Source organism: Chrysemys picta, unplaced genomic scaffold (assembly GCF_011386835.1).
Source record: "Chrysemys picta bellii isolate R12L10 unplaced genomic scaffold, ASM1138683v2 scaf1, whole genome shotgun sequence".
NCBI classification, from domain to species: Eukaryota; Metazoa; Chordata; order Testudines; family Emydidae; genus Chrysemys; species Chrysemys picta.
Genome location: NW_027052708.1, coordinates 2,866,774 through 2,880,205, shown reverse-complemented (window position 1 = coordinate 2,880,205; position 13,432 = coordinate 2,866,774). Strand labels below are relative to the sequence as shown.

Genomic DNA, 13,432 nt, shown 5'->3' with positions numbered 1-13,432 from the left:
AATTGATAAAGGGATATTTACAGAGCAGTTTTTTATACAGAGATTGCCAACAACTGTAACACCACACAATATTCTCAGGGATAACATACAACGTTTGTTCAGCATTATCCAACACATTTTTTTACAAAGTAATTTTTTCCGCAGTTGGTAGGCCCCACGAAAATTGCAGAAAAAGGATGTTTCCACCGTGTATCCATTTTCAAAACCATTGGGCAGGGTTTATATCCTTCTCCTAGGACCCTCTTGTTGTAAATGACTGTCTGCGTTTTCTTAAGGGTTTTTGTCTTTATTTGCCACTGATTTTTTCCCTTATGATAGAGGGCTCCTGCACCTCTATCTTTTTTGATGTGTTTTCTCACAGGCCCGTGTAATAGTCCTGGCCTAGATCTTTCAAACTGTCAAAGTTTATCTTTTCACACTTTGCTATGTTCAGGGTAATCCATTTGACTTTTATACAAGTCTTTCCTCCCGACAGCTTATACCAATATGTTTTCGGGCCTGCTGACATTAACTCGGTGATGTGTTAATCTGGCGGGATCTTGCTCGGGAGGTCCCCTAAATAATCCCCCAGAGGGGGATTCCAGTCACCCTCCCTTTTCACAGATATCACCAAGTCAGTGTCGTGGTACAGCACTGCTCTTGCAGCCTGATTAGAAGGTTGTATAGTTCTAAGCAGGCGTAAGCGGTGGTGAAATAGGCAATGAAAACGTTATTATTACCAGGACCGAGTATCGGTCTTTTGTGTACTTTCAAGACACACACACTGTTTCATCATTGATAAACTCACAGGATGAAACCTTGTAATTGGGGGAAAACAGGTACTGAAAGAGTTTGTCAGGGTCTCTCACAATGCTGGTATTGGGTAGGTTTGTTCTTTGGCCGAATTTGCCCCACAGAGAATTTAAACAGTTTAGCGATTTGGCGTTTAGCGGGGTTCAGCTTGATCTCGTGTTGGCGTAAACGCACGCCTTCTTTTGGTAGAAATAGTTAACGTACTTATTTTGTTTTTCTTTGTCTGTGCACCAGCTGGGATACCCTGAAACCTCTTGTTTCTGGCAGAGGTGTAATTTTATGCACTCTGAAAAGAGTTTGTCAGATTTTTCATTAAAATGCCAGATTTCATATATTTGAGCCACCGCGTACCCCTTTGCTTTGGTCACATTAAATTTCACCGTGCACCACATCCCCAGGATGGCCCTCTCCTCATCAGTATGGGTGCATGTCTCCTGCTGCTCGGTTTCCGCACAGGTTTGGCATAGCGGGATTATAAACTTGCCACTCATTCTGACAGGTAACAATGGGAAAAAGAGGCCTTGCGGGGGGTACACTTTAACTTTTTCTATTCCAAAGTAATTTGTGAGGGGTCCAAATTTGTCATAAACTATATTGGGGTGTCTGATAGGGTATTCTTTGGTTTTGTTTACAGAAGGGTACAGGTTGGTAAAATCATGATAGTGGATTTCTTCCCTGGGGTTAGGTTTGTAATACAGGTGGATAGCATTTGTTCTCCCCTCAAAAAGAGCATCCCTAGGCATGAGAGGCTGGGGCAACTGGGCTCGGTTTAAAAACCTGCCAGCTCCCTGTCTGTTTCTTTCATCACCTTCCACTCGTGCTCCCAGAGAGTCCTCACTACAAAACCAAGTCTTTTCAGATAGTCGGTCTTGAGCTGCATCTTGAGCTGCATCAATAAAGAAACCCAAAAGTTGTCCCCATCATAGGGTTCTTTGCTTTTTCACAATAACAGGTGATACAGCCATGGAAGAAACACCCGTTAAACTCAAAGGCTGTGTGTACCCCATCAACATTGGCATAACAGTCTAAAAAGTACGGGCCTAACTGTAGTTCCCCACCCTATAAAGCCTGCCATATCTGTATATTTTCTTTGTGAGAGGTATATGGAGCCACTGAATAGATGGGGTTGAATATCTCTTTTTCTGCCTGTGGTAGTTGTCTGGAGGGAGAAGAGCTACCATCTTAGGCTCCAAAAACATAAACCTGTGCATAGCCATGCACACAGATGCCAGCGTTATGTACCGGAATGGATCTATACACAGTTTTATCTCAGTGATTTTACCAGGGCCTCTCTCTACTATATCTCCCATCTCTGTCATTTTCATAATCTCTTTTCTGTATATGATACAAGCGTGTCTCAACATTTTGACATCCTGCTGACAGTAATATGCGAGCTCTTTCTGCAAGTCAAACGTCTCATATCTGTGGTCCCAATACCAGTCGAGAAACTTTGCTTTCTCCCTGGGCATCATGTTTTTTACACCATAGTGCTCCACACCGGGCATAGGCCCCACATAATTTTGATTTTCTAAAGTGTTAAAAAAAAGTAAAAAAATCCCCTTTGCACCCTTCAAACCTGATCACCTGCAGGAGCTTGCTAAGCTTCACGGGAAAGAAGTTTAAAGAGTCTATAAAACCAATGCCCAGGGCCTTAACTTCCACACACATTAGTTTACTACCCTGAGTGATCAGTTCTATGCACATCTTTTACTTCAGCAACTGTCTAATGACGAAATATGTATCGTAACCTTTGGAATTGTGCGCTAGGAACATGTTGTCCCGGAATTCTTTGCCAATAAAGGTCTTAACAAAGATAGAAAGACACTCATAGCCCTTAAATTCCCAGGATTTTTCCAGCTTTAGGGACATAGCAAAAATGTAATTGAGCATGTGCAACCCCGTCTCCTGTGTGCATTCAAAATCGTAAAAAATATACTTTTCTAATGATTCAGGCTTTCTAATGCTGTCCATAAAACACAGGTGGCTGTCTACATCACCGGTGATCAAACCCTGACACTGCTTACAATGCCTCCCTTTACACCTGTGCCGCTTGTCCATGTAAGACTGACACTTATCACACAAAGTTTTAAACAGGCAGTCAACTTGTTTTTTTCAATTCACAGTCAACGTGTCTGTCTAAACACTCTTTGGACAGACAATACTGTCTACAGCTAGAACACCTCAGCTGCACACCCATGCTGTCTGAGCACATTACGCTGAAGCAAAGGCGATAATGATACCTGCAAGAGTCGTGGTGACTGTACACCGTGTGGCAAAACTCACAATAACTTTTCACACTGAACACCTTTTTCACATCCAGAACCCTATAGTAATGCTCATCATGCAACAGGATGAAAAAAGTCTTGGGGTACACTGGGCCCCTTGTTTTAAAAAAGCCCCAGCCACCTTTCGCCGCATAAAGCACCAGCTGTATGTTGACTCCTAATTGCTGTTCAAATGTTGCCACATCACTGAGCAGAACCTTTTTTTGATCTGACCACTCCAGTTTCTCATGCAACTTTCTTGCCCCCACTAACAATTCCGCGTCTGTAGGCTTATGGTTGGACATGATGGCCAAGAACCTGCCCGTAAAACAGAGATTGGTACCAGTGTAAGTCAGATCTACTAAACACTGTCTCTTTTTATGGATGATTTGACTACTGAGGATAGAATTTAAAACTCTACGACAGCCCCCGCCCCTGTTTTTTACAACTGTCACAGCGAGATGCAACATCGGTCTGATTGAAGAAATCCTCAGCAGACAGCTCATCCCTCATTCTTCTGGCCGAAAAGAAAGGGTTAGTTAAATTACGGCTCTCTAAACATAACTGAACGTAATCGTCAGGGCCTATCCTACCATTAACATCATCGAGAACTAACTGTATCCCCCTGTGTATGGCTTCAGCAACCTGCTGAGCTGAATTTATTCACTCAAGATTGACAAAACAAAATTTCTCACAATACACCGACCCCCAAATCTAGGTAGTTCACATCGCCAACTTCTCACTCTCTCCATATACACCTCTGCATTTTCAGGGTTACTTGGGGGTTCCTCTAAGGCACCATCAGCGGCATCTTCTACATCAGATACTATTTGAGAGTCAGACTCCGAGGGGCCTCCATGAGGGTCATTAGGAGTAGACAGGGACCCGTCTAGACAGCCTTCTGGGGAATTTTCTAAATCAGACTCTGCATGAGAGTCACCACCACACTGCAGGTCGGATTCCATCTCCCCATTTTCAGATGAGCCAGTTTGAGAACCTCCAGTAGGGGGCATCTCTTTTTGTATTTTTCCTCATTACCTCTTCAGCCTTTTTCAAAATATTTACAGCAACCCTGGCCTGGAACTTTTTGGCAGCTGTCTGTTTATCCCCCAAGCGCCGTCCACCCTTTCATTTACACCTTAGCTGATGTGTACCCTTCAGGGTGCCCCTTTTACCCTTTCCATGAATAGTCATGCCTGCTCAGAGCTACCCTTTGGAAAAAAAATTGAAGTATTTTTCAAAAAGTCACCTGCAAGAGCTTTTGCATTTTTGATCTAGTTTCCAGCTCTTCTTTCTTTTAGAACCCCCGAGGATACAGTGTCCACCAGTATTCTGAACGAAGCATCATATTTTCCAAAATACTAGAATATGGGGGAGCTGTGATGAGCTTATGGTGTTGGGAGAATGGTTTGTCAGTCCTTGGTTTTTTACTCACAACCCATAGAGCACATGCTCCGGGTTTGTGAATATTGGTGTTTTCGCTCACAGTTTTCTCAGGGCTTGGTGTGGTAGTGGCGGCTTGGAAACTGGAGTTGTGTTTGCATGATTGTTTTTTACCAGAGTGTTTTGTCCTTCAGTTTGACGTATATGAGGTTTAGACTGCTCGGATGCTTCATCTGCACTCTTGTGCTGTTTTGTGTTGGCGTTGTTAAAGGTCTCAAAGCTGATTCCCGGTTCTTTAGCCGTTCTAGTGGAGGTGTCCCTGTAGCTCTGACTACAGCATTGTCAGGAGAGATGCACATGCCTGATTAGGAGGAAAAAAACATTTTACAAAACTTAACTTTACCATCTTTCTCACCCACACCTATGTATTTACTTTAAATACACAACCTCATAAAATAACCAAACCAATAAGCAAAATATATTTACTGGGCTTCATCCATCCATCAGTCACTGATGCTGGTGAATTTTCCTTTTCAGCTGTCTCTTTCCTTTTTCAATTGAGCTTGTTTACTCTCTGGTCTAAGGATCTCTCATGCTTTGACCGTACTGTGGAGCAGACAACATTATTATTATAAAAAACATGAAATTGTCTTTTAAACTTAAAAAATAAAATACGCATTAGGGTGTTTTTCTATTTTAAAAAAGTCATAGATTTAAAACAAAATAATCTATTTCCAGCTGTACAACAAACACGGGTTTTGAGTTTATTTCTACCACTTAAAAAAAACAAACACAAACACACACAAACACTTTTTAAAAACACATCTCATTTTGCAGAATAAAAAACAAACTGTTTTAAAAACCAACTTTTAAAATCTATTTTAAAACACATTTTGCACAGAAACTCGTTAGTTTGAAACACACCAAACCAATAGTTTGCAGTCATATACTTTTTTTTAAAAAAAGCCACCTATGTTTTACATGCACACACACACACATACACACACCACCAGTTTAATACACCAAACCAACAGTTTGCAACAAAATACTTTTTTAAACACCCACACTTATGTCTAGCTTAGGCCCCTGAATCACTAACAATTTAAACATTAAAGCCAACTCTTTTAAGAGGACAAACAATCCTATATTTAAAAAAAAATCTCTTTTTTTTTTTGCTGAATAAAAACCAAACTGCTTTTAAAAACCATTTTGCACAGAAAAACACTCTGCTAGTTTGAAACACACCATACCATCAGTTTGCAGTTTTTTAATTTAACTGTATTAAGTACAACTATAGTTAAAAATGGGTTTTGGTTTTTACATTGGCCTGGTGGTAAAATGCAGCTTAAAGTGACTGGTTCCACACTATACAGATCACACTGCAATGAAGATAGGTACCACTATTTAGTAAGGACAGCATGGCCAAAAAGTGACAATACTATATATATTTTCAGAGTTAAAAACAGGAAGCATATCTCCTCTTGCAGTCCAGCAGCAATTCAATTCAAGATAGTTTCAGTTGATAGAGGACAGTCTCCAAAAAACTGAGGTTTTTATACCATCCTAACTCTTTGTTTCAAACAGACTCCAGAAGTCTGTAGTTAGCAGGTTAATTCGATCACCACAACTCTGAATTAATAGATACTTGAGGACTTTAGGCACCTCTCCCCGAACATTCCCTTTTGTGATCTGGGGTGGGGGAATTAAGTTGTCTGCACAATTGGGCTGCTTTAGGCTATTTTTTTTTCTTTTAGTTAAAATACATTTTTCTGTTTCAATGAAAAACCAGTAAATCACCAAACACAACAATCCTTAATGTTCCTGTACCCCATTCCCAAGTGGGGGCCCCTTGCAGATATCAATGAATGTCTTGGGGCATGTTTGTTTGTTTTTTAAACATGTTTCTTTCATGCTTAAAGTTTGGGGGTTGTTTTTGAAATAAAATGGGTGTATCACAACCATAGTAAGCACCCTACAAATACCCAGAGCTTTTAAATGTTTGGTTGTCTTTAGAGCAAATGTTTGTTCTAAAGTATGGTGGAGGTTTGTGAACCCTTGAAACATTTCAGTTTGGGGTTAGACCCTTGTTTATTTTTTAAATATATTATTTTAATGACTGAGTTGCTAGAAAGAGTGACCCATAGCATTCTACAAACTCCTGGGTTATATTTAAACTGTCCAATAGCGTCTGCAAACTCCTGAGGTTTTATTTCATTTCATATTACTCAGAGCTCACCATCCTCATCCACCCACCTCCCTTACTGTGGGTGTACACCCGTCAAATTTAATTACCGATCACTAATATGATTAACCCTGATGGCAACAAGGACGGATAATCTCAGTCACCATGGCTATTCAGTGGGGGTGTGATTAAAACCATTCAGTTCAACACAGTGGGTCAACTCCATTGTACTCAAACATGTGTCTGAACCATCCCTGTTTTTTTTTTAATTGTAAATACATTTTTAGGGTGCCCCCCCAAGATTCTACAACATACATTTCTGCATTTTGCTGTAAAGGGTCTCTTTTACACAAAGACACAAGACCTAGGTTCTCACAAACTATTTTTTTTTAATTTAAGACATACAGCTCCTTGAAAACAAACCAAGATGTTCCATTAAAACTTTTAGCTCACGTAAGGGCCACAGAGACCTTAAAAATTTAAACAGAAACACAGTAGTCACAAAGCCCTTTTCAATAGATTTTTTTTTTAATTTACAGCTACCAAGTTTTATATCGCATGTTTGTCCCTTCACCATTCTCTAACTTAATCCTTTTAGATTTCTTACAAATTGTCTTTTTCTTAAGCAGGGTTCTGTAACTTTTTGTGTGGACCAGACCGTCAATATAACACTCTAAGAAGCATCTTCCGGTTTGGACATTTTCTTTAAAACCGGTCAGGGTCTCCACTGAATTGCACAGCATTTATCAAGGCCACTCCTTGCGCTAAAGTTCTTGAGTTAAGCACAGACATTGCATAGCATCACCTATGGCAAAAATAGTGTAGAATAAGCTTTCCAAACGCAGCTCAGCACACAAGCCCCAGAGCTTGCAGTTTATATCCATTGAAGTCCAAGCCACACAGTCATGGTGCTGCTGGCCTGGTGCATCTATGTCACAGCCCTCACAATCTTCAAAACGCTTTTTCCTAAGACAGTGATTAAGGACAGCATAAACAGCAATGCGTACAATAGTCTGCATGACATTTTTATGCTCATGACGTGGCACTGACTCAGTTAGTTCTGTCCCAAGCCCCCTCCTAAACTCCTCATAGCCATCATCCTCAGAGTCCTCTTCAACGATTTGTATCGGCTTTGAGCAAAAACAAGGTGGGCCCAGTTCATCTTTGATGCTTGATGCAATGGTGTCCAGAACCTCCGGGTCCTCTAGAAAGGTATCGTTGAGCTGTCGAGGGATTTTTCAGAAAAGAAACAAGTGTAAGTTCCAACTGCTTGTTTTTAGATTTACACAACTTCATTACACACACACACATCCTCTAACGTTACTTCTAAATTGTTAATTTACCTGAGCAACATCTTTTCTGTTCACTTTGTCCGCCGGTGACTCCCCCGAGCTGTGTTCGCCTTCTTCCTCCAGTGGGGTGGACGACGAGAGGCCAGCACACTCATTGGAGTGTCTCACGAGCAGTTGGGTTTCGGGATCGGGTTCTGATGTATCCATCAACGGCTGAGCCAAAGGGTTCCCTTTGGTCTCTCACTCCTCCTCCTCTTCCTCAGAACTTTCACTGATGTAGAGCTTTCTCCACAGATGGTCAAAGTCCCTCGGGGCTAAAAGAAAGGCTGAAGTTTTTACGGGGGTGGGGAAGGAGTCCATGTTTCCTCTCAGCATTTCCATGCGTTCTAAAACGTGCATTCTTGGTAAGAGATGGCCTCTTCTACCCAGAGCTGGGACTTATGGGGTAGTGGTACTGTGCTCTGATTGGCAGAGGGTGGTGGGAGAAGTTCTTAGAGGGGTCACATGACCCTCTTCTGGGCGGTTCATCCCACCCCAGAACCTGCCCTATTTTGGTTAGATATGTTTTCGGGGCAGTCCTCTGCAGCCGAAACCCATCCCAATTGGTAGAGGGCGTTGGGGGGAATTCTTAGCGGGGTCACACGAATCATTTCCAAATGAGTCACCCCACCCCAGAACTTCCCCGATTGGTCAAATATCCTCTCAGATGTGGTCCCCTGCAGCTGAAACCCCTCCTGATTGGTAGAGGGTGGTGGGAGGAGTTCTAAGAAGGGTCACATGACCCACTTCTGCACGGATCACCCCGCCCTGGAACTCCCCCCGATTCATAAAATTGCCTCTCAGGGTGGTCCTGAGGGGGCCAAAACCCATCCTGATTGGTAGAGGGCAGTGGGAGGAGTTCTTAGAGGGGTCACATGACACACCTTGCTTCCAGTCATGTGTCCGGCTTGACACCAGAAGTAATAACCACAGGTACAGGACTTCCCATGACAGGTGGGCAGGGGTCAAGGGGTGAGGCTAACATTTGATTGACAGTAGGGCCCTTATATTATTTTGGTACAATTTCCTGTTTTGTCATTACTGTTTGTTTAAGTAGTGGGAGGGCAGAGTGAGGTAGAATGGCAGGATTGGGGCTGGGAGGTTGGTAAAAATAAGGAGAGGGAAGGAAGGGGAAAAGGCACAGCCACACCTCCTCCCCTGCCAAGCTAGTCATTCTCTGTCAAGTGTTTTTCCAGAATCACAACAGAGCGGAGTCTCAAGGAGGATCAGGTGTTGGCTGCATGGATTTTCTCGGGGAGTTTTCTCAATACAGAAAGGGCAGCATGGGAGAAAATGCAAAGGTAAAGAGTTAAAGACGTTTCCCTTAATCCACGTATTTGTAACCCTTCTCTTGAGGAAGACCAGGAGGTAGCTGTGGTGCCAGCCAGTCATTATTCTGTGCTATATGCCCCTTGCCTTGTGCCTGTTCCTTGAATTTTCTGTGTCCCATGAATCAAGTAAACTTGTTTCCAAGGAGCCCTCCACCTACTGACAGCACTGATGGTGTAGCCTCCTGCTACTGCAAGAGAGGGTCGTGGCCTACTCAGGAAGCCCTAAGCTCTGCCTCTATCACTGAGAATCATGGTCTAGGCAGGAAACCCCAAGGCTGGGGTGAAAGTAACATTAAGCACTTACCAGTACGGTGGCCCAGAGCCGGGCCCCTGGAAGGGGCTGGGCCTTGGGCAGAAGGGGCGGGGTTGGGGAGGTCAGCCTACTCCAGCCAGCGCATCTGCGCTGCATGGCCCACGCCACCCGGGGCTCCGATGGAGATTTCAATTTTAAATCACCAGCCCCAGGGTAGCTGCCCCTTTTGTCCCCCCACCCATGTTGGCAGCCTGCGGGGGTGGGAGGAAAGGGGCAATGAACGTCAGCTGCATATGGGCTGGTACTGGCAGCCACTTTTTACCAGTACGTCGTACCGGCCCACTTTCACTCCTGCCCCAGGGTCTATTCGTAGAAGAACTGTCAATATTTCAGATGCAGCTGAGTAATTCTTCTATAAAGCTGATCTGAGTGACACAACCTGGTTCTAGTGAGTTGTGCTTGTCTACAATTGGGCATGTCCTATACTGGGAATTGGTTTCATAATGATCACCTTTGGCACAAGGGATTTCTTCCCTAGTTTATAAAATAACCAGCCTCTAATGTCTCCCAATTCATATTTAATACAATATAAAATCTATCAGGGTTAGAAACAGCAGGGATACAATTTGTACAGAAATTTCCTTCCCTCACCGGAGATTGGGGGTTACCCGATGATCTGAGGCTGTGGTAAAGCTGACATCAGGAGGGGGCTCATCACTCATATATGGTGATGTTTGTTGCTTTTGAGTTTTATTGGATGTTTTAGCTGCATAAAGTCACAGATAAAACCACTGATAATAACTAAAAAGGCAGGTGGGTTTGCTATTGGTTCCTTCACGCAGCTGATGGCAGCCTCTGATTCTATATATTTCCCTTCCACTGCTTTGTTGTCACTTGTCAGACACAGAGGAGCCCTGGCAGGTGTTTAGGAGCAGCCAGTGCATTGAGAGGGGGACAGCAAGTCAGGCTGGCAATGAAGGGACATCTCTCCACTCCGGTGCTGTGGCTTCTTCTCCTCACAATTCAGGACATAGCAGGTAAGTCTCTTCTGTGTTTCACCATGGGAGCTGGGTTAACTGCAACTAGGGTGGTAACTTTTACAGTCAGCTTTTTACCATCGGTGCCTGGCTAGGAGGTTGTGACTTTTCTTTTGGGGATTGGAACTTACCACTGTTACCGAGGCTTTTGTTACCTTGAGATTGGACTCTTCAAATGATCCTAATGTAGGGCTGCACCTTAGAACCATTCACAGAACAAAGCTGGTGCAAATGGAAGCGACTCACTGATCAGCACATCTTGCTAGGAGCATGTTACAGTCATGGTGCAGGATCTGCACTGGCTGCCCAGCTCTGGGTGGAGGTTAAGGTGTTGGTTAGTATTTATAAAGACCTAAGTGGCCTGGGACCGGCCTCCCTGAGGGATCACCTCTCTCCCCGTGTCGTACTGCCACAGCTTTGCTTAGCAGGGGCACCTAAGCTGTTTCCCCCTTTTTATAAAGGAGAGGGGTGGCTGGGAGGGTGTTCTCGTGAGGCCTCCAGGACTCTGAAACTTGTTGTCCGGTTTGGGCCAAAATAGCCCAAATTTGGTGACCTTCTGGGCACACTGCAAAAGACACTTGTTTGGGGGTGGGAACAACCCAGGCCCTGCATAAGATAATGAGAAATGGGTGGGAAGGAGTTTCTGTAGGTGTCTGGCTGGCTGAGTTCCTGTTGAAATGGCCACTTCATGCTGCTGGGATTTGAGTGTGTTATCAATGTCGTCCGGGTGCCAACAGTCTTGGCTGGGCATCGCTTTAGTGTTTTAAATCCCAATAAATACATCAATAATTTGGGATCCAACAGAAATGTCTGTTTGGTACTGAATCCAACAGCTCCAAGGGCCAAGTCTTGGCTCCTCACTCCCCCATTCACGCACTGAAGCCAGTAGAAGTTTTGCAATTTTGAAGTGAGCAGGATTTATCCAAATAAACCCAGAGCCAATTCCTCCCAGGGAAGGGGTGTGTGCATGTGTTGGGGTCCAGTGTGCAAAGCCCTGTGCCCATGGAGGTACCGGAAGCTCTGCCAGCAGGAAGATTTATCCTGCATGAGCCCTGCCTCCCTTCCACATGCTTTCTGCTGGAGAGGAGAAGCTTTGAATCCTATTTGGAGACTAGAGAAGCCCAACCAGCACAAGCTGCATGGCAGAGGTGCTGTATTGTTGCCTTTCATGTACACATTGGTTTCATTCCCTGAAGGTTTCCCTTGCCCAGTTTCAGGGCTGCTCTCGTTCCTCCAGCACAGAGGGGGCTGCAAGCTCCTTGCCATGCAGTGTCCCAGCTCCAGGCAGACTTAACAGCAATGAGGAGGAGGGACAAATCATGGGGTACCTCAGCAAGTGCTGGTGCATTTTGGGAAGTGAATCTGGCCCAAAGACTCCAAAACTGATTAGCAATAGGATTAAAATCGAATGTGGGACCCAGTTATGATTCAAATAATACAGTGATTGGAACCTGTTGGGTTGGTGTTAACAGGATGAGAATGATCCATGTGACTGGCAGGGCAATGAACTGCTCAGCAGTAGCTGGTTCATGGGAACCCGATGTGCTGCTGCGCCAGCCTGAGAAACTAACCCTGAAGTTGATGATCAGCAATGTCCATCTAAATTATTGTCTTAGAGAAAAACCTGCCCTAATGTATATTTCATAGACAGCTCATTAACTGTGCGGTGATTAGGGGGCTGGTACCCAGAAAATCCCAAGCAAACCAAACCATCTAGCAGGTTACTTGGAGTTTATATTTCAGATTTCCAAGAAGTTTAAATATAATGTGCTGGGATTAAAGCCCAGAACACAGCTGTACATGACCGAAAAGCAGAGGATTCTGTGGTGACTGCTGGTGATCAGACTGACATTGCAGAGGATGGACAATTGTTATCATCAGTGGGTCTTGCATCTGATGAAGTGGGCATTCAAATACTTCTGTTAGTCTTAAAGGTGCCACCGGACCCTCTGTTGCTTTTTACAGATTCAGACTAACCCGGCTACCCCTCTGATAATTGTTAGCATGTGAGGGATAAATTACTGCACGATTGTGGGATGGTGTCATACAGTGATGCCAAGCACATGTTCAGCTCAGTGTATTTTTGTTGGATTTATGAGTAAATGTGCATCATCCTCTGAATATTTCTTATTTTCTATGGGAAATTTGACTGCTTCACATGATGCAGACACAGTGATGTGGGGAAGCATAAAATACTCTCCAGTTACTTGTGGGACGGCATCATATAGTAATGCCAAGCACATGCTCAGCTCAGTGTATTTTTGTTGGATTGATAAGGAAATGAGCATCGTCCCTTTGATATTTTTTATTTTCTATTGGAAATTTGAGTTTGCTTCACATGACACAGACACAGTGACTCAGGGGTGTTTACAATATAGGGAATATCACCCCATGTAGCTACTTTTCCCTTTCCCTCAGTGCCGCAATTTTCCTCCCTGAGCCCTGAGTTGAGGCTAGGTCAGTCTTTGCCAGAAGATCGTGTTTCACAATTATTGACCTATTTACATTGTGCAGGAAAACACATTTGTAAAGTGATGTGGGGTCCAGGCAAACAAATGAGAAAATATCAGGGACGGACCAAAGCCACAGGTTTAACTCCCAGACCAAGATCTGAACTTTCCCAATGTTCAGAGTGCTGGGTGGGGTCATTATTCCAAGTTGGGCCATAGAAGTGGAGGCAGGATATGATAGGTACAATATAAATGTGATTGTTATTGTGAAAGGTGCTGATGGCTGCCATCGGGGCGGCTTCGATCCTAAGACAATCACCGACCTCATGAAAGCCAATGGCAGGGTGAGAACTCTCTTTTAGGCTCAACAGACGGAGCAATCAAGATCCTTTATGTAGTAAAAACAGCT

The 13,432-nt window shown here is 43.8% G+C and overlaps 2 protein-coding genes across 2 annotated transcripts in view; both read left to right on the top strand.

Annotated features, from left to right (window-relative positions):
- Positions 1–13,432, top strand: part of LOC112061359 (scavenger receptor cysteine-rich type 1 protein M130-like) — a 737,202-nt gene that overhangs the window by 103,530 nt on the left and 620,240 nt on the right. The gene's annotated exons all lie outside the window — the stretch shown is intronic.
- LOC101940726 (antigen WC1.1-like) overlaps positions 10,492–13,432 on the top strand; it is a 49,711-nt gene continuing 46,770 nt past the window's right edge. The window contains exon 1 of the mRNA XM_065578722.1: positions 10,492–10,573. Within this exon, the coding sequence (XP_065434794.1) occupies positions 10,510–10,573 (64 nt within the window). The 5' untranslated portion in view covers positions 10,492–10,509. The remainder of the gene's footprint in view (positions 10,574–13,432) is intronic.